Raw genomic sequence first — 21,911 nt, forward strand, 5'->3', positions numbered from 1 at the left:
CAGGTGTTTGTGATAACAATCCTTCGATAGAAACAAGTGAAAAGGTAGCAGCTTTTTAAGAGTCCTTTTATGGTTTGTGGTTTTCCTCTGAAAGATGAGTCTACTTTCTTCATATAGGTATTTTCTGAGATCTATTTGATTAATTACTTTCTTGCATAAAATGGCATCCAGTATTCCTTTCTGTCCAATCAAATCGTTTTGGGTGTATAAAAATATTGTAATTTAACCTATTTTGTTACATAATATGAGATAAAGGTGAATAAACCCAGTAAGTTTCTGCACGGGATGACTTTATACACTGTCAGAGGGTCATGTCTTCTCACTCTACCCTGTGACTATTTTTGCCAGGGGAGTGTATGTACAAGTGAGGCAGCCTCCAAACATGTACTGCCCTCCCAGAAATGTTCTGGTAATGTGCTAATTCATGGTTTCAGAGGTGTGCTTGAAACTGTCTAGCATAAACACATTATTTCACTGGCAAGATGCAAAAATGAATAGGCAAAGGCTAGACTAATTCCAGTGTAATGATATCAGCCAGAGCACAGTTTTAGAAAAAAAAAAAAAAAAAAGCTGGTTATTGCTCAGGCTTAATTCTGACTTTTCAGGTTATTAATTACTCAGTGATATTTAAAGACAAAATTGGAATTATATATATAAAAGAAAACCCTCTATAAAAAGATACATAAGTAAGAAAAAATGCAAGGATACTAAAAAGTGTATATTTACTTATCACATTTAAGATCAGGAAATAGACACATCTGAACTACATTTTGTCATTTTAGCTGCATTTAAACCCAGATAGTTCATACAAAGCACACTGAGTATAACAATGTTGAAACATTATGGACTAAACATATAGAATTTAATGTTTATGCTAAAAGTATAGAAAACTAATTACAGGTGAGACTCAGGGTTTTTTAACTATGTGACATGTTGTGAAAACTCAGGATATCAGACAGATATCAAGCATGTGCTTGCCAGAAGGAATTTGGGAAGAAAGAGATCAAGTTTCACAACAAATCTTTACAGAATCATATGATAGTTACAAGGCTGTTTCCTTGATTATTCTCAGAAACATGACTTGTCTGTCACTCCTCTATTTACATCTCCACAGAGAAAGGCTCAAATCTTTGCCAATGATACTTTGGTGTTGTCTGGAAGGACAGCATGTATATCTGAGGATGAAGAAGGGCTTGTTGAGTAGGCTAAAAGGGTAAGTGTAAGCCTGGAAGGACATTTGCTTCTTGCCCTGCCCTGGACTGCAGGTGGTAGCTGCTCAGGACAAAGTGCTACTTTTCCACATCACAGATGAATACTGCCTGGGCCATTGCTTCTGCCACAGCCTGCAGAGCCACATTCAGAGGCTGCAAATGTGCTGTTTTCTATGCTTGGAGCTGAGCACATGTGCTCTCCATTCTGGGCAGAAATATACCACTGGTAAAATGGGCTATTAGACCAAAAGAATCCATCTTGTGTGCTCCTCTGGCTCATAGCAAGTTCTTGTGATTGTGCAGTTCTTCCATGTTTTCTTACCTGGTCAATTGACATTTGACTTCTACATTTTTATTAGAGGAACACTACCAGAAAGCACTTGGTCTATCCATGCTCAAAACCTTTGTCAGTACTCCCACTCTGTATCTCAAAGTAACTTTTATTATAGGTATGCATGGCCTTTAGGAGCTTTTTCAGAACCTTGAAAATTGACAAAATAAGCAAGAAATTTCTATCACCTATATAGCACAGGAGAGATCATCAGTATCCTTCTCATTTCTTTTCCAGCATGATTGATTTTCCAATATGCTTGATTTAAAGGTAGCTTTCTGAGTCTTCTGTTGGGCAGCTGGAGAACTGCTGCAGCTACTGTCAGCTGTATTAAATGCAGCAGTAGCAAAAAATCCAGCAGGTAGTGTCACTATTTGCTGCTACTTTGCAAAGTGAATATCAGATACAGGAGCAATTTTCTGGACTGCAGTAAACACAATCCAAGCTTTCTGCGGTCAGATGTCAAGGAAGGATAACTTTAAGAAACACTTTGTCAGTAAGTGCTTTTTATCACTGATAAACCTCTTTATCATTTTTTATAACATGCAGCATGGTGTAAAACAGTGGACAGAATCACCTTTAGACTAGTGCATGTGTGGTGGCTGACTGTGGCTTGATAAGGTACAGAAGGCATGGAAAAAGGCAAGGTGAAGAAAACAGGTTAGATATAGAAGTCAGCAGAGCTTCAGTTTTGCCTTTTACATAAAGAGGCCAAAAGTGTCATGGTGTTAACACAAGGCAGATACAGAGTGCATTGATGGCGATGTTAAAAGTGCAAGTGGAAACATTGTGTCCAAAGAACAGAAAACACTGAGAGACAAAGTTTCCCGTGAGATTTGCAAAGATACAAAAAGCCAGACAGAAGAGAGTTGGCTGCTCCCAGTGAAAGTCTACAGAGAAAGCCATTGCACAAATTTATGGGAATAGCTGAGGGCGTGGAGGAAGATCATGCAAAAACTGAGGAGATAAAAATCTGTGAGGTAGGTAGTGGTAAGACATGAGGGAAATCTTGGATAGGATAAGCATTTTGAACATTCATTTTTTAAATTAGTTGAATAAACCATCACCAGTATTCTTATATGCCAGCATTTCAGATTTGAGTAGCCACACACTGCACTACGCAGGAGTCAGCAACTGGCAAAGTTGCACCTTGTCAAGTGTAAGGACAAACATCTGTTGTGACCCTCCTCAGAAGTAAAAATTTAGCACAGAAAGTATGAAGGAAAAAATTAGTGACCTACACAAGCCTCTACATGTTTTATAGACACATCTCCAAAATGAAATATCAAAGCAGCTGCCAAAAGGCTGACATTTGATGTTCCCATAGTCTGTCAGACATATGCTAGCTTGGGGCTAGTCTGAGTACCCAGCCATGTTTAACTGATCCTTTACATTGAAGTTCCACTTACAAATGAGTTCAAAGGGATTAATTGATGGTTACTATGAGATATAAACATACTGAATAAATAGCAGTGAGTATATAATTACAAGCAGACCCATGGAACACGTTAGTGATGATTGAGCATGGTACCCAAATGAATGGATAATTGTTTTATCAAGTTTCTGGAGTCTAATAGAGAGTATGATTACAGATCTGCATCTCAGTGGCTAGTCCCTTATTAGGTGCTTATATGTACTTTGGTTTTTCAGCTCCTTTGAGGGTAGCTGCTGCTTCTTTTGACTTACAATAACTGGGATAAATTCAATCTCCCTGTTTTTGATGGGTCACACAATGGGCCCAACTGAGGATCAGATTTAATGCAAGAACCTATCATTTGCCTTATTTAGAGGTAAACATACAGCACCAGTTCTCTATGGTGCATAATAGCTCTTCTATGACCTGGCCCAAAGGTAATTCTGGCTCAACTGATATTTGTGATCTGGCTGGAAATAAAGATGCCTCCTTGCTTTTAGATTTAGTTTAAAGTGCTGTTTTCAAGTGGCTGTGAAATGAACTGTGATAAGGACCTGCTTTGAGCTGTCAGTTTGCTCTGAGACAAGTTGTAACAGTCCAGGCAGAGCTGGACAGACACATAATTTCCTCACAATTAAAAGAGAAGCATTTTTCAGCCCAGAAAATAAAGAAATATTGTCATTTTATATGAAAGATGTTTATTTCAGACAATATCAACTGAATCTTAATTGAGTGTATATCAATACGCAGATGTTCATAACTGATGATATTCCTCTTTGGTTTTGTTTGTTTTCTGATTGGAAATGAAGAAAGATTTCTGTACCTGACTTTTTCCACTTGAGATTCTTGGTGAAATAACTTCTTATTGAAGCTGGGAGGCAGTCACTCTGGATTTTTTTGAAAATGAGTGACCATAAGAACTGAATCCCACTAGAGAAAGAGAAAGGGTAATTGATTACTTCAGGGGAAGTTGCCTTAGAATGAGAAGTGTAAAATGAATCCTGGGGCAGTTGTGTAACCATGTATGCCTCTTCCTTGGGGTTTTAACTGGCTGATGCCTGCCTACACAGGGTGTGAAAATTTCCACGTATCTGAAACATTTCCTCTTTAGGAAACAATTCACAACTTGTGGTTTAGTCCTTTATCCACAGAGGTTGCTTAGTGTGAGATACAGATGGAAGATGCAGTTTCAGAACTGCTTTCTTTGTACCTTACTCAGCTAGGGATATGGATTCTAGGCTGCTCAGGTTCATCTTCCAGTTTGGTGGTGTCTCCTTCTGCCAAGCTTAAGTCAGACTTGTGCCACTTTAGCTGAAGGTATCTTTCCATCAAGTCAGCTCCCACGTTGAAGACCAGAGCCAGCCAGGCCAAGCCAAAAACAATCCATATTGCAGTTAGGCTCCTGTACACAGGGATATAGTGCTTGTTGGGGTTTGTACCTGAAAAATCCAGGAAAATTTGAATATTTATCTTGGCAGCTTTGGTCTGCTAAACATACATAGTCATACACCCTCTCCACTCTTTGCAAAAGTGTCTATGTCAATGAGCTTGTGTGACCCATCAGCAGATAATGTTTTTTTTCGTGCAACCCTCAGGTTAAGCTTAGCACAGTTAGCATGAAATCCCTGAGGCCGAGACTGTATAATAAAAATAACCATATCTAATATTAATTAGGGATGCTCAAAGTCAATGGTTTCTTGAAAAAAGGAAAGAAATCTTGGAAATTAAATGTTGAATCCATATTAACTGTAGGTTATTACCCAAGAGGCACACAGAGGATCTCAGATGATTTAGATGGCTACAATTTAGTGAATCAGTGATTGCTTTTTGAAGAGTGATATTAACTCAGTACCCAGGATTCACAATCACTTGGATAATTGGTAAATATAGCCATTTTAATTAAGTAGTTATGAGAATCTTAATCCCTGGTTTGATATTTCCACAGCATGAGCAATCAGTGCAGCTGATACAGTCATGAAACTCCACAGGGCCAGATTCAGCATGGGATTCTTTATTATCTCCTTTTGGGATATAGTTATGACCTCTAGGAGAGGAAAGCTAGTATTTGTGAATAAGAAACCCTAGTGGTTTTAACAAATAAATACATTAGACATCATCTGCTAAGATTATGCATTTGTTCAAACAAGTATGTGGAAAAATAGCCCCTCATGTGTCTCTACCTCATGATGTCCTCAATGTAGAGGTCTAAAGACTATGTAATGTCATTGCATTTGTTTTCTTTCAGAGGCATACTATGGTCGTCAGTAATCTTCTCCCCATTTTAAGTACTGATTATTCAATATTTGATATGATTTGTTGTTGGGAATGGTAGGCACTTGCTAAAACAAATCAGAGTTAGGAGAGTGTGGTTCAAAGGCTTAATACTGAAAGAGGAATTTTATTTATATTCTACCTTTCACTCTTGATAATATTTGTACCAGCCTGGACACAACCACTGTTGAATGAGCGTTCAGTGGCACATGTGAAATGAGTTGGGTGACTCTTAGTTTGGCTGTCAAGAGAAAAATGCTCATATCCTGTAATACATTAGCTCATTGTTACCAGTCTGGCTGAGCTCACTCTTGACCAGATCTATAGTGGAATGGATGTCTATGCTCCCTGTATTTAGTTTTATACCAGAGTTATGAATTTCAATCCAGTTCATGCTCTTTTTTACCTACTACATAGTCCCCAAATCCAATGGTGCTCAGGGTGATGAAGGTGAAGTAAAAGCCTTCTCCATAGCTCCAGCCTTCTACGTAACTGAACACTAATGGTGGGAACACCAGGAAAAGCAAAGTCCCAGTGGTCAGGAAGATGGCCACTGCTAGTGTTTGAACCACCTGCAAGAGAAGAGGAAGATGGCATCTAAAGACCACGGAGCAGTTGTCTTGTCAAAATTGCTGTCTCTGTCTCTTGAGTCACACACCCACCCCACCTGGAAGTGATGGCTAAAAAAAGAAGGATAAACCAATGCTTCCATGTACTGCAGGTTGAGCTCACTGCTTACTCTGCACATAGATATTGTAGCTAAGCATGAAAAAAAAAATTAAAATTGGGAAGAAAGGAGGATTTTTTAAAACCTTTTCGCAATGAGTTTTCAAGAATGCTGCAGTTATATTTTCAGACTTACTATGACAGCCATTGGAATGAAATACTCATTTTACAATTTCAATTCAAGTAGAGATGGTCTTGCAGTCAACTAGCTCTTGTCTTTGAAGAAAATCACCACATACTGCATAAGTCAAGAAGCAAAGATGGGCAAGAACAAGATTGGGTTCTTTTCACTATGACTGCTTCCAAAGTTTTATAAAGTGGCTTGCAAGGGTTCAGCCAAAAATATGTTTGGATGAAACCTAAGTGAAGTTAGTTTGCCTGCTTTCATTTTTAATTAGAAGTTAAAAATGAGTTCAGAGCAGAACTGGTTTGTGTTAGCACAGGGCAGATCTGTGTCTCTCAGGACAAACATCTGCCTTCAGGGAGATAAGTTATTATGTATGTGACTGCGGTAGATAGGTACAAAGAAGCTGCCTTCAGGGAGATAAGTTATGTATGTGACTGCGGTAGATAGGTACAAAGAATGGTCAGTGGATGGTCCTGAAGGGATTTTAGGAGTTTGCAATTGATGATCAGGAACCGATGGGTTTCCAAGGAACACATTCTGGTGAACTTCTGACTAATGATGTGTGGGCTGATGCAAACTCCTTGCAATTATTTAAAAATGCCCTCAAGGGCAATCAGACTAGAGAATAATTTTCTATTAATGAGTCTATTGTGACTGGAGGAAAAGCCAAACCACTGTTTATAAAATTGAAGGTCCAGATATCATGTTTTAATTTCTCTCTCTGAATTATCTCACATAAAAAATAATGTTCTGAGCTTGAGAAACATGGCTTGAGATGACTTGGTGACTTTGACAAGTCACTTCTATATTATGTGTCATGTCTCTCTAGCTGTGTAAAAATATTTGCCTCATTTGCAGAGCAGTTTGAGAATTACTGATTGACATGATTATAGTTGATATATAATTCAGTTGTTCTCATTTATTTCATTCCAGTACTGTAATAGAGTCTAATTACATAATAAACTCTGCATAAAAATGTATATTGAAATGAACAATTTTACCTTTTAACCTGTCTTTTAAGAACTTTCTTGTATAAACCTGTAATGTTTATACAGGAGGGAACAATAAGTAATTAATAATAAAGAACTGATTGCAATTAATTTCCCAGAGCATGACAAAATTCTGTTTATAAGGATGTAAACCAACATCCTTGAATAAACTTTTCAGAGCAAACAAGCAGATACAGCTCCAAAACTTTGTCTGATCATAGGAGTTCTGTCAGAAATGTGAACTCTGAGTGAAAAGGGAAAGAAAAAAGACCATGTCCCTGAGCTGCTATCACAAATCTCAGGAAAGATGCAGCTATACTAACATGAAAATCCTTCTGGTGTAGAGCTGCGTGTGTTTATGGAACAGGCAGAGGTTATGCAGCTAAAGAATTTCGTGCTGATATAATCCAAGTCTGCATTTCACAGTACCTTTATAGCTTTCTCATTGTAGGTAAAGAACGTAGTGATCCAAGAGATTTAACAAATGTAAAAAAATCCACTTGTGTCAGAACTCTGAAATGTTTCAACATATCTCACATATCTAATCTTCCTTTTCCTTAACTAAAGGGCTTAATTCATTGAACCTTTTCTCAGAAACATGCACTAACTTTGTAATGAATGACCTTCATATATTTTCCATTATCAGTGCTTTTCTTATTAAAAATATCTGGACTAGTTCAATGACTCACCAATAAACTGTAAGTAAGGAGGGTCAGAAGGTATCTGCACTTACATATACCTTGAGGACTGTAAAGTCTCAGATTGCATTTTAAGAAAAGGAAGGAAGTGCTTAGTTACTGGCACAAACAGGAAAGTTAATTCCAGCCAGATGATTAGGCCAATAAAAATAAGTTGCCTTTGCACAGTGTAGGGCTGAACTCTGGAGAGATGCTGGCATAGGCTGGAAATAATAGCTTGATTTGGCAACATGTGTACACACACGTATTCTGCCAAGGTCACCAGGTCTATGGTTTTGCTGAGTAAGGTTTTAAAAAGGCAAATCTAGGGCCCCTCAAGCAAAAGCCTATACTTCAAAGCTATCATAGGTAGATTAAGTATATCAAGTTTCTGATAGAGAGGGACATGTAACTGCTGTGGTTCACAGAAGCTATCTGAGAAAAGAACTTTAACTTGTTTTAAAATAGTGAAAACAAATGGTAAATGGACACTGTACCTGGGCACGTCCTGGCTTTTGCACCCATCTTCCCAGGGTAAGCAGATGAGCATTGAGAGCTTTCCCCAGCTGATTAAGGAAGGCCAGGTTGAGAGGCACTCCAAATAAGGCATAAAACACACAGAAGATCTGCCCTGCCACTGTGCTGGGGGACAGGTTACCATAACCTGGAAAAACAGAAGAAAACAGCTACATGAAAAGGCTCTACAGGCAAGCTGCAGGCATCATGGAATGTTCATAAGCTTGGAAGCTCAACTATAAGCTTCAGGAACCTATGATTTTCTGCAATTAAATCCGTCTGCAAATTGCCATTGCTTATGATGAAACCTTTTGCGTTCACAACGATCAGCTGAAAATGAAACATGAAAATTATTACTATTCCAGATACTATTGTAACTTTCACTGGGTCTCTGATTTTATGGTGAGTGTGACTCAGGTTGCTTCAAAGCAACCTAAAGAAGTGTTGTCTATGTACAAAATGATCTTTCATGTAACAAGTAGGCACTCAGATTTTTGGGAGTATAAAATACTGTATACAGAAAAATAACAGGCATAATTGGAAACCAATAGAAAACCATAACCCACAGTGACCCAAGAGACTTTGGAACTTTAGTTGATTGTCTCGTTTTTCCACTAATTACACATTTCTGGGGGCTTTACAGGACAGTTGGAGGAAATACCAGTTTTTAAGGAAAGAGAGTACCTCACCTATAGTGGTGACAACAGTTCCTGCAAAAAAGAAGGAGTTGCTGAAGTCCCAGTTACTGGGATTTGTAGAGTTTCCTTCTGGGTTGACTCCTTTTTCCCATGCTTCCATGAGGACCTGAAGCAGAAAAGGTCAGAGGAGCAAAGATGAGGAAGAATGTTAGAAATAGAGATAAGTAAATACTGTTTTCCATCTCGAGCAAGCAGAGTGATAAACAGTGTAGATAATAGGATAGACTTGGACTAAAAAGAACTTCTGCTGACATGGCAAAACTTGGAAAGAGAGCTGGTCAGGAACTTGAACTCTTGTTACAGGAGAACAGGTCATTAAAGTACAATAGGTTCCCCAGCTAGACGAAATCTAAGGTGAAGGGGGTAGACGATTCCCTAAAGTGATCAAACTGGGAAAAAAATTACAGTTGTGCCATAAAAAAATAAAGTAGTTGCTCGTCTCTCCTTCTCTAATCTAGTAATCTAGTAATCTAGTAATCTTGTTCAAGTTTTTAATTTAGGGGTGTGTAAATGTATAGTTCTGTCTGTGGGCAGGGGCATGAGGAAAATGCTCATTTCTGTTTCCTCCATGTAAGTACTTGTAAGGATGAATTACTATTTTTGACTATGACTTCCATATAATTTTCAGTGAATATTAGGCTTCTCTTAGTCTGAAAGATCAACTAATAAAATATTCTCTTCTATTCCAGATAGATCTTACCAGACCAAAACTACTGTGTGCCAAAAAATTACTGTTCTTGCATCAAATATCCTGTCAACTGCCTTAATAAAGACTGTGTTCCTTTGCTGTCCCCAATGATTTGTCTGTGGGAGACTGGTTTCCCTCTGCTCAGTGGTTGGGGTTTTAGGAATCCCCTTGTTTGTCACACACCTTACAAAGGCTGAGTCACAGCCATGGTAATTTTGCAAAATGCCTGAAGGAATGACTTGTTCATCTCTTCAAAAGACTTTGTATGATGCAAGACATGAACAGGAGTCAATAGCAACCCCAGCTTTAGCTGGTTCCAGGAGTATGAGACCCAAGAAGATACTCTTTCTTGATTCAAATGTTAGCCACTTCCAGAAAGATTGCTTTTCTAGTGAACATAACCACTACAAGGTATCTGATTTGGGACAGGTTCTGCAATATTACCTGATTTGTACTGGTGGACTGAGTATTGTAAGTATAGTAGCTAATTTGATTCCTTTGGTAAAAAATCATATAGTATTGGTCAAATTTATCAGAGGGCTGCTGGACATTATCACCTGTGATGTCATGACTGAAGTGTCAGCAGAGCTTATTTTCAATATGACAAAGAATTTTGCATTATCCATTAAAAGTCTCTTCTTAGAATGAGAAGAATTCAACAGGTCAGATTTTCTAGAGTCACTTATTTCATTTGCTGCTTAGAAGAAACACACGGAAGCTACTGAGGTGTAAGTATTTTGAAATAATCACAGGTTTAATTTAAGGAACACTTGACAGTTCTATGCATTTCAATGCACAAGAGTTCACAGGAGTTACAGTCACATCATGAGAGCCAACACAGAAGAGTGAGGCAACTTGAAATGTTGAACCTTTCAGACACAGTCTGACAAGGCCAGATTTCTTGGTGTAATTGATGATGTTAAGTACAACCCCATGAAAGAACCCCATGAATGAAAAGGCATGCTGGTGCCCAACAAACAGGTTCCTGTGGGACACTTATAATGGCTCCAGGCTCCTTTCACCTACTGCTCAGGTAAGGGTTATGGCAGCTGCTGAATGGCTGGTGAGCATTAGCTGGTGCCTTTGGGAGAGAACTCGTCAGTACGTCAGCACATAAAAGCCATGTGCTGTAATTTACAGTAAGGATATGAATCCTAGATTAAGCTACAGTGGGGTGTGGAGAGAATAAGAACAGTCTGCTGTTTCTACTCCTGTCCACCTGCCAATGCACATTGCAGCCAGCTGTGGTCAGAGGCAAGTATTTCGTCCTTTTGGTCTGTATTTATATCACGTCCTTTGAGACAGAAAAAGTAAGGACATGATCAAAACACAGACTCCTTACTCAATGCATCTGCTTCTCAGTTATGCTGTCAGACTGGCATAATTTCCTGACCAAAGTATGCCTACCAGAGATGCATTAGATAAAAGAGTTTGGATTTGCACTTTCCCAAAGCTCCAGGCTGCTCATGTTAGGAGCTGCGGCTCAGAACCATCTCTCAGCTAGGTAGTTTTAGCTATGCAGAACCAATGCAATTTATTGACATGGAATTATAAGAATTTGTTTCATGCGTTATAAAAATTATAATTATAATTTAACTAATTTAATAATTAGTTATAATATAATTTATAACGAATGAATATAAAATTATATTCATGCGTTATAAATTATATTTTATAAATAGAGGCAAAAATCAATGAATTATAAGTGGTAACTCATTATAAGTGATAATAAATACACAAAAAAAATCTGTGTTGAATTTCACATTAGAGGATTTAGGTTTAAACGGGCATTAAGACAAGACATCTTATTCTTGTTAGCTGAATAGACTGAGTCTGGGGGTTGTGCCTCACTGCAGTCTAACTACTGTGACTTTTCAGACTGGAACTTGTGACATGATGAACAAACCTCCTTAACCATATAGTTAAAACATGCAGAGACACACCTGCTTCCCTGCACTAGAGATTTAATATGGGAAGACTAGTATTCCCTAATATTAATAGGAGTTAAACAGATTTGTTAACTGGTCTTTTAAGCAACATGTGGGTCAGAAGATACCTGCACTTACATATACCTTGAGGACTGCAAAGTCTCAGTACTCTGAAGCTTGGTGCTTTGTAGATGATTTGGTGCCCTCAGCTGGTTTTGTCTGGAACAGCTTACAAGTGAAATTGTGATTAATTCAGCAGAGACAGCAGCAAAATACGATTCTCTGAGTGGCACAGCAGTGGACCTAAGAAAGTTCCCTCTCTCTGACTGGAGTCAGAGAGAGAAGAATCTAGCTACATGTGAACTCTTCTAATGTTTTGAGGGTAGTGAAGATTTAAATAAACGTTTCAATCCAAAAAAGTATCACAGTTAGGTGTAGAATGAGAATCAGGGTTTTCACCTCTGCAATCACTATCAGAGAGATAAGGGAAGGACAGGAAATATCACCAACTCATGAAGGTGAAAAAAAATAGACATGTTTTTACGCATGTAAATTCTTGAAATCTCGTCATTTTCTGGCACATGTCCAAGGTTCCACAAATAATATATCACAGTATTAGTAATCAGAATATTGGCTTTGTAGATGTAGAGGTTCAGGCACCTTTTCTACCATTTCTGATCTGAATTTCACTGTTTGATTAAATCCATATATGAAGTCTGGGCTTTTTGTTGATCAAAATCTTATACATTCATGGAAGTCCTCTGACTTGGGCAGTACAAATTGTTTTGAGTTTTTATCAGTTTTAATATCACGGTAGAAAAAGTTCAAACTGTTTAGGCACTCTGCTTTGCAACTGGTTATGTGTTGAGCACAAAGAAACTCAAGGATTCAAGGTTTCAAAGTTCAAGGATTTCTGTCCAGTTCTTGTACTACTATTATGAGAATATATCTATGATACCAGGAAAGGTCTAATAAATTACCTCCAGCCAGTTTTGAGAAAAGATTAAAATGTAATTGAAGTTGTCATTAACTGATAACCCATATTGAACAAAAGCCCTTTATCTCTTCTTATAAGCAATAGATTTCACAGTTTGTGATGGCTGACTTTGTCTTTTATTTAGGCCTGGAAATGCAGGACTGCCTTCAAAGGTAGTAGACAATTTCAGAGAATCACAAGCTTGGAAGAGACATCCAAGATCATTGAGTCCAACCCAGCCCCAACACCTCAACTAGATGATAGCACCAAATGCCACATCAAGTATTTTCTTAAACACATCCAGGGATGGTGCCTCCACCACCTTCCCGGGCAAACCATTCCAATACTTTATCATCCTTGCTGTAAAAAACTTTTTCCTAGTATCCAACCTATGTTTCCCTTGGCACAGCTTAGCCACATCAAGTCTTTTCTTAAACACATCCAGGGATGGTGCCTCCACCACCTTCCCAGGCAAACCATTCCAATACTTTATCACCCTTGCTGTAAAAAACTTTTTCCTAGTATCCAACCTATGTTTCCCTTGGCACAGCTTATCTGGTTCTGTCAGTTTGCCTGTAAATTGTTGTTTTTAGTATGAAGAGGCAGAAATTGCACAGGTTTGGACGGGAGAACCTTGGAAGGGCAACCTACTTCTTTAGGTTTGATTCTTATTTTTTGTTCCCATGCATAATTCCCAGTAATATTTAATGAGGGAGATGAGAACCATGAAGTTGAAATTATTGCACTGTAGCACAAGTGCATCACTAGATGCACTTATGTATTGGGAGTTCATGACTGTGGAAAGAAACAGTTCCGTAGATCAAGATAAAGTATATGAATGGGCTTGAATTATTTATAAAGTTAGATATTTAATATCATGGACAGTGATTGGTTTATATCATGCTAGGCTACTTGGCCCCGATAGTATAATTTCTTCTAATGAAAATAATGCTTGAGCCAAAATAATGGGAACCCTTTCCTCTTACCTGTACAAACTGCTCCAGGGCTTGTCTGTCCAAGCATGTGTAATTCTGCAGGAACTTGAGCTTTTCCAGCTGGAACTGGTCCCGAAAATGTGTTTCTGCCTGCTTCTCCAGAAGCTGGAACACCATAGCACCCAGGAGGAGGTAGAAGAGGTACCCCAGTACCAGCAGTGGAGTCCAGCTGATCTGCTGGCTGTGCATGGTGAGGAGGGGCATGCTGCTGATCTGTCCTTCCCAGTCCCTGCTCAGCACTTCATAGGTTACTATTCCAAGATGTCACCTTCCCAAAACACCAGGAATCACACACCCATGTTCCCAGCTACTGCCCTGGAGAGTTTTTCAATAAAACATCAGGGTATCAGGGCTTACAAAATGAGACTAACAGAGAAATTTCATCTCTCCACATCTGTTCTCTATCCAAAATAAAGGGTGAACATTTATATCTTAATAAGACTGTGAATCATATTGTCTTTCTTCTATTAGCTTTTATCCAAAGATCTCAATCAAATGAATAAAGCCCTCTGACGCTGGTATTAGTTTCCAGTCTGGGAAGCTGAATCAAAACAGTGATTATATGACTTACCCCAGGTCATATGAATATAGAGTCACAGATAGACTCTTAAAGTCTTGATAAGTAAAGCCTTATTCTAAACACTAGACTTCTCTACAACAAAATGCTCTAAACTCTCTAATTACAGCGGACTCCCCAGAAATAAAAGTATGGAGCTGAATAAATGGAAAAGTCAATAGCTGCTGTCTGTACCATACCAACATTGCTGGCATCAGTAAAATCGGCATGGTGAAGCTTATAAACATCCTGAATTCAACTGGGTCACACAAAAGAACCACTTTCTTTTCTAGTCCTTATAAGATCAATCCCCTCACTGCCTGGCCTACTGCTCCTGAACCCTATGAGATGACTCCACTATTTATTCCACAGAGCTGGAGAATAAACCATTCATGCCTACTGCCTTCAGTCTCTGTATTTCCTTTTTAATCCAAATGCTTAAGGGGGAAGGAGGGCTTATGGTTAATCATTAGCTAAAAAAGTATCAGAGTTTCACTCATGGGAGCCTTAATAATTATCATGCACTGGAAATGAGCTGGGCTTGCATTTTTTCTGTAGGACAGGCTTTATGGCAAGTGTCATCTGTCACACTGCTTCTGAAAGAAAACAAACACACACACACACACACACACACAAAGATGGCTAGGTGGCTAGGGCTGCAATTTTGTTATTATACTCCCTTACAGTTAAAATGTTCTGGATACAGATATCCCTACTTTGCTAAGCATTCATATGGTTTTACTCCTATCTTCAAACAAGAGGTAGCGCTCACTGAAAAAGACTGAAAAATTATTTCATTCATATCTGTATCTGTAAGAATCCCCAGACTTGCCATTTGTACTGTGCTCATAACCTGGGGCCATCATCCAGAGGAGGATGACTGATAAGCAGCAGAAGGCCACTTTCCACTCTGAAAAGTGAAAACTATTGTGGATAATACCCAGGAGACCATCCCGGACTTTGTCTGGGACTGCTCTGTTAATGTAAGTAGGGGAACAGAAAGATTTCAATAGGGAAGTGCAATGTGTAAGGACTCAAAACCTTGGTGGTCTGGTATTTCTTTTCAGCTGAAAAAGCAAAACATTGGGAGATGGAAGTTATAGTAGCAGTGATATTACTGAGCACTGCGACAACATTATGAAGCAAACTGATCTAAATCAGCTGAGACATCCAGCTTATTATCACTGATGGAAGGTCTTCTCTTGTTCGGTGTTAAGGATGACATTTACTTACACAGTATCCAACAAGAACATCACTCTTGGGTCTGACTTGCATAACTAAAAGGTACAGCTTTTTATTCCATTCCCAGTGCAATGATACGGGTAGACAAGCCTGGGGTATTGCACTAGCAGGGCTGTCTCTGGTAGGAGATCCAGGTGTTTGTTACGTTGTTGTTGATAGGACCCATGACTACCAGGCCCAGAGAATGCCAACCTACTGGTTTTCTGGAATGGATGAAAACCATGGAATTGTGCACAGCTGTGCTGGGATGAATTTTCTCAGTTGAAGTACATTTCACAATTAAGGCCATGAAACTATAAGATATAAATGAACAAATACAGCACATAATCAGATTTTTTGTCCGCTTCTGTTCCTTCAGTTCAAATCAACAAAGCATGCCAACTGACAAAGTTGGCAGTGTATCATGCCTTAAGAAAAAATGTCCACTCAGACTTGCTTTTGGGATCTTAATTTTCTAAGGTTTTGCAAACTGAGTCACTAACATCACCAAAGTATGCTTATTTGCATAATACAGTATTTCCTACTGGTTCTTCCCCCTCTAGTGTCAGGCTACAATATAGGAACCAAATAAAGCCAGAATCTGTTCAGTAGCCCAGAAATGATGCCTTGCCACTGGAAAAAAGAAAGCCCAATATATACATTTTGAAGTATGGTTTTTGTGAGTTCTGAATCTGGAAGAGGGAGTTCAGCATGGCTTACCACATCAGAAATTAAATTTGGCTTCCCGATAAAAAGATATCATATACAATGTGCTGAAATAATAATACTAGCAAATTGCTTTTTATGACAGGATGACAAAGCACACTCTCTAGTCTTAACTTCTCTTGTTGCTTTTCTAATGCTCTTCTTATTAAAAAATAAACAAAACTTGGGTTCACAAACTTTAGGAATAAAAAATGTGGAATGCAAGAACTTTTCAATAGTAGCTGAATGTGGAAGTAGACTGTTCTTCCAAGGTCCTGCCTTGCCAGTGCTCCCTGCCAATATAGAATGTAAGAGTGCATCTGGTTTCAAAACTAGGGAATGACATCTCACAAAACATATTTTGCATCCAGGACTGGGCATGATCTCCTTGATTATTCCTTCACTTGTCTTTCTTCCTCAGTGTGACTGACCCAATAGGATCCATAGAAATCATAGATCATAGAAATTTTCTCATAGAAAATCTGAGCCATTCTGGAAAGGACAGATGACAACCAAAACGACATCCTGGTTTACAATATACATAATAATCACTTTTTGTGTATTACTTGGAGCAAGTCAAAGGATTCAGTGTTCTTAAATGCTTTACCTATTGTTCTTACACCCCCTAACAAATCTTGAACAAGGATAGATGTGAAATAAAAGATTGACCATAAAAAAAAAAAGACATGGTTTGCTCACTTTGCTCAATGGTTTTAAAAAGCCAGAAAAAATACCACTGTGATCAGAAGTATAATTTACATCAACACAAATAAGCAGTTTCTAAATTAAGTAATAAAATAAGTTGAAAGATATCTTGACTGCTCCTGTTATTATCAAGCTTCTGATGGAGAATGATTTTTGGACTAGTTTTTCTGGTAGAAGTGTCTCTGTACAGAAGCAGTTGTCAAAGTGGATGCAAAGATCTGGGGATTCATTCTTTCGTGTGCTAAGCATTTCAGCCAGAACAGTTTCAACAAGGAAATACTGAACTATTTTAATTAGTTTTGCTCCTTGAATGACTTTTAAACTCTGCACTGCAGAGAAGAATTAAGGAAATTATTTTAGAACCATATTAAATATAAATAAGAGAACTATTGAATTTCTTCTGGCATGACAGTTTACTTTGCTTGTCTTATAGATGGGATTTCAGAGCAAATATTGCAGGCAATAAAAATATTAAGAAAAAAATTAGAAAAATATTTTTTAACATTGATTAAAGCAACAATAAAAGCGATTCATATGATATAACATAAAACCAGTAGTTTGATTGTTGTGGTTATTAAAAATTCACTTTGAAAAGACAAACACATTATATTTAGAGCTACCAAATATGCTATATGCAACAAGGCATTTCCAGATGTTCATCCTCTTGGCATCTATATTCACCAGCTGCATGTTTGCAGCAACATTTTTAAGATCTTAACATTTTATTATGTCGAGATGCTCTCAGTTTATACTAATCACATAAAATACTTGCATCTCATGATTGATTAAACCAGGTAAGAATATATTACATTACATACTTACACTGTTCCACATGTGAACCTCATTATTCCTCTTCAAAGCTTTTTTAAAAAAAATCAGGAGTGACAGAGGGAGATTGAGTTAGGGCATGTCCATCTTCCAAGAAAGAGAAACTCAACATAAGGTTATGCATTTTCTTCTTGGAGCTCTCTGGAAAGCTGCAGTGGCCAGGAAGTGGTGAAATGCCCAAGCCAAAACCTGGTTAGCTCATGGGTTTCACTAATGCAGGTCCAGACTGTGTACAGAACTCTGGCAGATTCAACATAAATGAGAACAGACACTTGACCTTTATTAAATCTGGGTGATATCCTGACCCTCCCAGAAGCTACAGTGCTGTAACACAACAGAGGACATGCATCTTCTTCTGAAATTAACTATGTAGAAGATTAGAAATGTGTTGAAATAAAAGATGAGATGATCCACAATGTCTGGCATCAATTAATCCCAGAAATATCTGTATGCAATCTAGCACTCTAGAGCTACTTGCTCAAGAAATTCCCACCAAAAAAAGAAAAAAAAAGATATTTGGATTTATTCTGGTTGCAAATAATGAATAAATTCTATTTACCATATGAACATTGAACCAAATCAAACTAGATATCATGTGAATTGACTGAAGTGAGATGTGCATGAGGAATGCCATGCTTAGCAGTGCTGTTTTACAGGTGCCTTAGTGAAGATTGAAGACCAGGATAAATGTGGCCTCTGAATGTTTCTTCAATGTAATAAGTGCTTATTTCAAATTAATCTTGTAGTTATATGAAGAGAGATTATTAAAAGAAGGAATTTTGCTTGTCTGTGGTCAACAAAAAATTTCTTGAAGCAATAACTGCTTTCTGAAAGTCACGTAGACTTGGAGAAGAGATCCAGAAGCCCTCCAGCACCTGAGAGAAGGCCATCAAAAGCTGGAGCCAGGCTTTTGACAGTGTGGCTTGTGAGAGCAAGAGAGATAATGACAAAAAGAAAAGGTTAGGATGGACATAAGGGAAAACCTTTTTGTCACGATGACAGTCAAACTTTAGAACAAATTGCTTAGAAAGGTTATGTGGTCTCTGTCCTTGGAGGTTTTCAAGACCACACTGAACAAAGCCCTCAGCAGCTTGGTTTGATCTTGTAGCTCAAGATCAAGGCTTTTTTGAGGAACAGGTGGGATTAATGATCTGCTGAGATAATTTCCAACCTGAATTTTCCTGTGAACCCAAAACACAATTTTTGAAGACAGGAGCAGTTTTTTTAAAGAAAGAGAATGCTTTATGCATTATACTTTTATTTTGCTAAATGAGCAATCTTTTCTTTCCTTATGATCTTATGAAAATTTTGAAAAGATGCAAGAAAGACTTTCTATTTATTTGTATGGTTTTATATATTTATACGGTTTTCTATTACTGGATGCACTTTTGTCCAAGATCTTAAGTGCCTTAGATAATCTTAGACCATTTTGCCAATCAGGTACTACTTTGTTGACAGCAATGGAATTTCACACCAAATTTATAATAGAGTAAAAAAAGGCTAGAGAATTTTGAAACAGAAGAGTAAGGAATTCTTTTCTCTCTGTGAGTGAGATGTATGGCAAATGGAGAACAGAACACAGTATCAGCAAGTAGTAGCAGCATCACATAATTCATACAAAGACAGCACTGAGATCCTTCTTTTAAGCAGCTACTTAAAACTATTGGAAATGCTTCAATGTCAATATCAAAAGGAAGGAGATGCTGGACCAGTGATTCCCTTTCAGCCACCTTCAAATAAATTCACTACAATGGTTATTTCACTGGAAACAAAAAAGGTTGTTGCTTGACCCAGCAGCATTTTGGAACCTGTGGTGCTTCTCCAGCTAGTAGTGTTGAATGGAAGCAGGAATGTGGCCCTGCTCTCCTCAACAAAGATGTACGAATAATAATACAGAGTATATTTAATACAGTGTTTATATAGAAAAGAGTGAGAGAAGAAAAATAATGACAGACATAAAAATTCTGAAAGAAGGACATTTTAATATAATCGCCAACAAAGCAGACATATAAAAGGGAGAAGGCTTGTAGATTTTTCAAATTCTGACCAAATCCTTGAACTCTTCTCAAAGCAAGAGTAGATCTGACTTTTGTCTCAGTTTGCACACACTAAATTCAGCTAAAGCTTACCAATTTATATGGGGTCTGTGTTGACTTTTACAGAAAATTAAAATGCAAAAAAGGTACAACTTTAATATTTTTGAACTAAATGCATATTGATTGTTAATTTGATAAACATGTGCTATAGGTTTGAACACAGCAATTCACCATGTAGTTCTGTATAATTATGAATTTGACAAAGAATTAAGTATCAGCATGTATATAAAGAAATATACATCCTTGAGAATATATGACTTCTGCCAATATATTGTTTTATTTTTATGTGACCAACCCACACACTTCTAAATGCATGACTTTAAGATTATCACTGGCATGAAAAGTGATAGCTTCAATATGGTAGTATGTATATCTCAGAGAAATAGACTGTACTTTGCACTGCATTTTTGATTTTAATTTGATGCATAAAACAAATTGTTTCATAACTGGATATTATACAGTAAGATAGTGCCAAGTCAATAGTGTAATTACATTGCATATAAGATATAAATGCATTTAAATTTTTCATCTCATTGGTGCTTCAGAAGTATTGGCTTTGTTCAGTTTAAAGCCTATTACGTGTAGTTTTTTCTTCTGAAACTTGTATATTCTGGGAGGGTGTGCATTTTGCACAACATTTAATCCATTCTGCACAACATTTAGTCCATTCAAATAAAAAGAAAAATGCTGGGAAATTTTGAGCTCTAGAATTACTTTCTAAAATACATTTGGTTTTATATTACAATGCAATCTTGGCATTCTAATAATCTGATATGAAAATTGTTATTCCTTGAGGGGGAAAAAATCTCAAATTAAATTTTATGGAATTTTATAACCCAGATAACTACTGTTATTGAATGGATATCTCTTGATGTTCAATAGGCATAATTAACAAAGCAGAATGCGAATCAATGCAAAAAAACCCCTACCAGTAGTAATTAGCCTTTCCCAGATTAAAGATGTATAGGAGCATTAGTACATTAGATAATTTTAACATTTAGAAATGTACAATGACTTCTCATAAACAAACATGTTTGGCAAACTCCTCATTAGTTGTCTCAGTTTTGTTAATCTTAATGCAAAGTGAAGATACTGAGTGCAAATATTATAAGAGAAATGGATTTTGCTCTCAAAGACAATTTATATGCCATTACCAATTAAACCTGTACATCTTAAGTACTTACTTGTACCTGTTTCTAAACAGAAGAGGAAGGGAAAGAATAAAGGTCTTTCACTGTTTTTAAAAGGAAATAGCGGACTGTGACAAGAATTTCATTTGTTCCCCAAACCTGAAAGGAGACAAAGAAATACATTTGACTACATTTCAGGTTGCATTGTCAGTTTTAAAACAAACTTCAGAAATACAAAACAGTAGAAAGAAAAAAATCCTTTAATTTAAACCTTTAAGACACAAAAATCATTAGTCTACTCTTCTGCATTTTCATTTCTCTACCCCAACACTGGATGTGGCATCAAAAGCATGTTTACCGAGTAGCCCTTTTATTGCAGTGCTCTAACAATCCCAGCCAGACCCTGTGAATGTACCTGCTCTAATTCCACTCTGTTTAGAAAGCAAATGGTAATAACTCACAGTCCCTGAGGTAATCTTTACTGAGACCTCTCATTCCCACCCCTGCATTACCGTCGCTAAGGATATTGAGCATTCCCATGCTTTCTATTTATGAAACTTATTTTCCACTCTGTTGGCTTCTGCACACATTTTTTCTTTTTTTTTTCCTTCCCCTCTAATGTATAGTAGGGCCCTCAGCTTGCTTCTAAGACACTAATACAGCAGTTTGAAAGGGTCAGGATCAATAAAGGAAAGAGCAGTAAGGATGTTGACAGTTTTTAAGCCCAGCAGACTTTGGCTTGGCTGACCTTATGCTTCCTCCTGTTTCCTGCAGGGCACCATGTGTGTAACAGTCATGCAGAGAGCGAATACATTTGCATGCAAATGTAGAAAGGATAGTTGAACATCTCAGTTGAAGAGAGTTTAGTAAGGAAGCAACAGAGAACCAAAGTGGGACTCAGCACACTTAGGTTCTGAAAGTGTCAGACTCAGCTTAATGGCTCTGGGCAAATAATTTCTCTTTAGTTTTTCATATGTTTGAAATTTCTTGAGGAAAAATTATATGATTGATAACACAGTGTTTTTCCCCCAGAATTTCAAGTGAGATGACATTCTTCTTCTATTCTTCCTCTCTACCTAACTCTACTTTACATCTGAAAGTTTTATCTTGTGGGGGCAGGAAT

General features: G+C 37.6%; 2 protein-coding genes across 6 annotated transcripts in view; both read right to left on the reverse strand.

Annotated features, from left to right (window-relative positions):
- Positions 1-3,851: 3,851 nt before the first annotated feature.
- LOC120497035 (potassium channel subfamily K member 16-like) lies at positions 3,852-13,751 on the reverse strand. Its single transcript, XM_039698058.1, has 6 exons — positions 13,539-13,751; positions 8,952-9,066; positions 8,244-8,410; positions 5,634-5,799; positions 4,167-4,395; positions 3,852-3,886 (listed from the first exon to the last, which is right to left on the reverse strand). Exons 1-5 carry the CDS (start codon positions 13,749-13,751, stop codon positions 4,172-4,174), a joined length of 885 nt encoding a protein of 294 aa, XP_039553992.1. The 3' UTR covers positions 3,852-3,886; positions 4,167-4,171.
- A 5,811-nt stretch (positions 13,752-19,562) lies between these two features.
- KIF6 (kinesin family member 6) overlaps positions 19,563-21,911 on the reverse strand; it is a 158,435-nt gene continuing 156,086 nt past the window's right edge. For 3 of the 5 annotated variants that reach the window (XM_039697903.1, XM_039697900.1, XM_039697901.1), the window contains one exon: positions 19,563-20,975. In XM_039697903.1, coding sequence (XP_039553837.1) covers positions 20,899-20,975 — 77 coding nt within the window. In that variant the 3' untranslated portion in view covers positions 19,563-20,898. The remainder of the gene's footprint in view (positions 20,976-21,911) is intronic. The other 2 variants (XM_039697904.1, XM_039697902.1) reach the window with 1 other exon arrangement.

The sequence above is a fragment of the Passer montanus genome, unplaced genomic scaffold, assembly GCF_014805655.1.
Source record: "Passer montanus isolate IOZ18808 unplaced genomic scaffold, ASM1480565v1 scaffold12, whole genome shotgun sequence".
NCBI lineage: Eukaryota > Metazoa > Chordata > Aves > Passeriformes > Passeridae > Passer > Passer montanus.

Excerpts from the sequence above, each read along its gene's own strand:
- LOC120497035 (XM_039698058.1), bottom strand. The coding sequence starts at position 13,751 with ATGCCCCTCCTCACCATGCACAGCCAGCAGATCAGCTGGACTCCACTG. Across the intron at positions 9,067-13,538 it reads CCCTGGAGCAGTTTGTACAG|GTCCTCATGGAAGCATGGGA; the intron begins GTAAGAGGAAAG and ends TTTCTGCTTCAG. Across the intron at positions 5,800-8,243 it reads AAAAGCCAGGACGTGCCCAG|GTGGTTCAAACACTAGCAGT; the intron begins GTACAGTGTCCA and ends CTTCTCTTGCAG.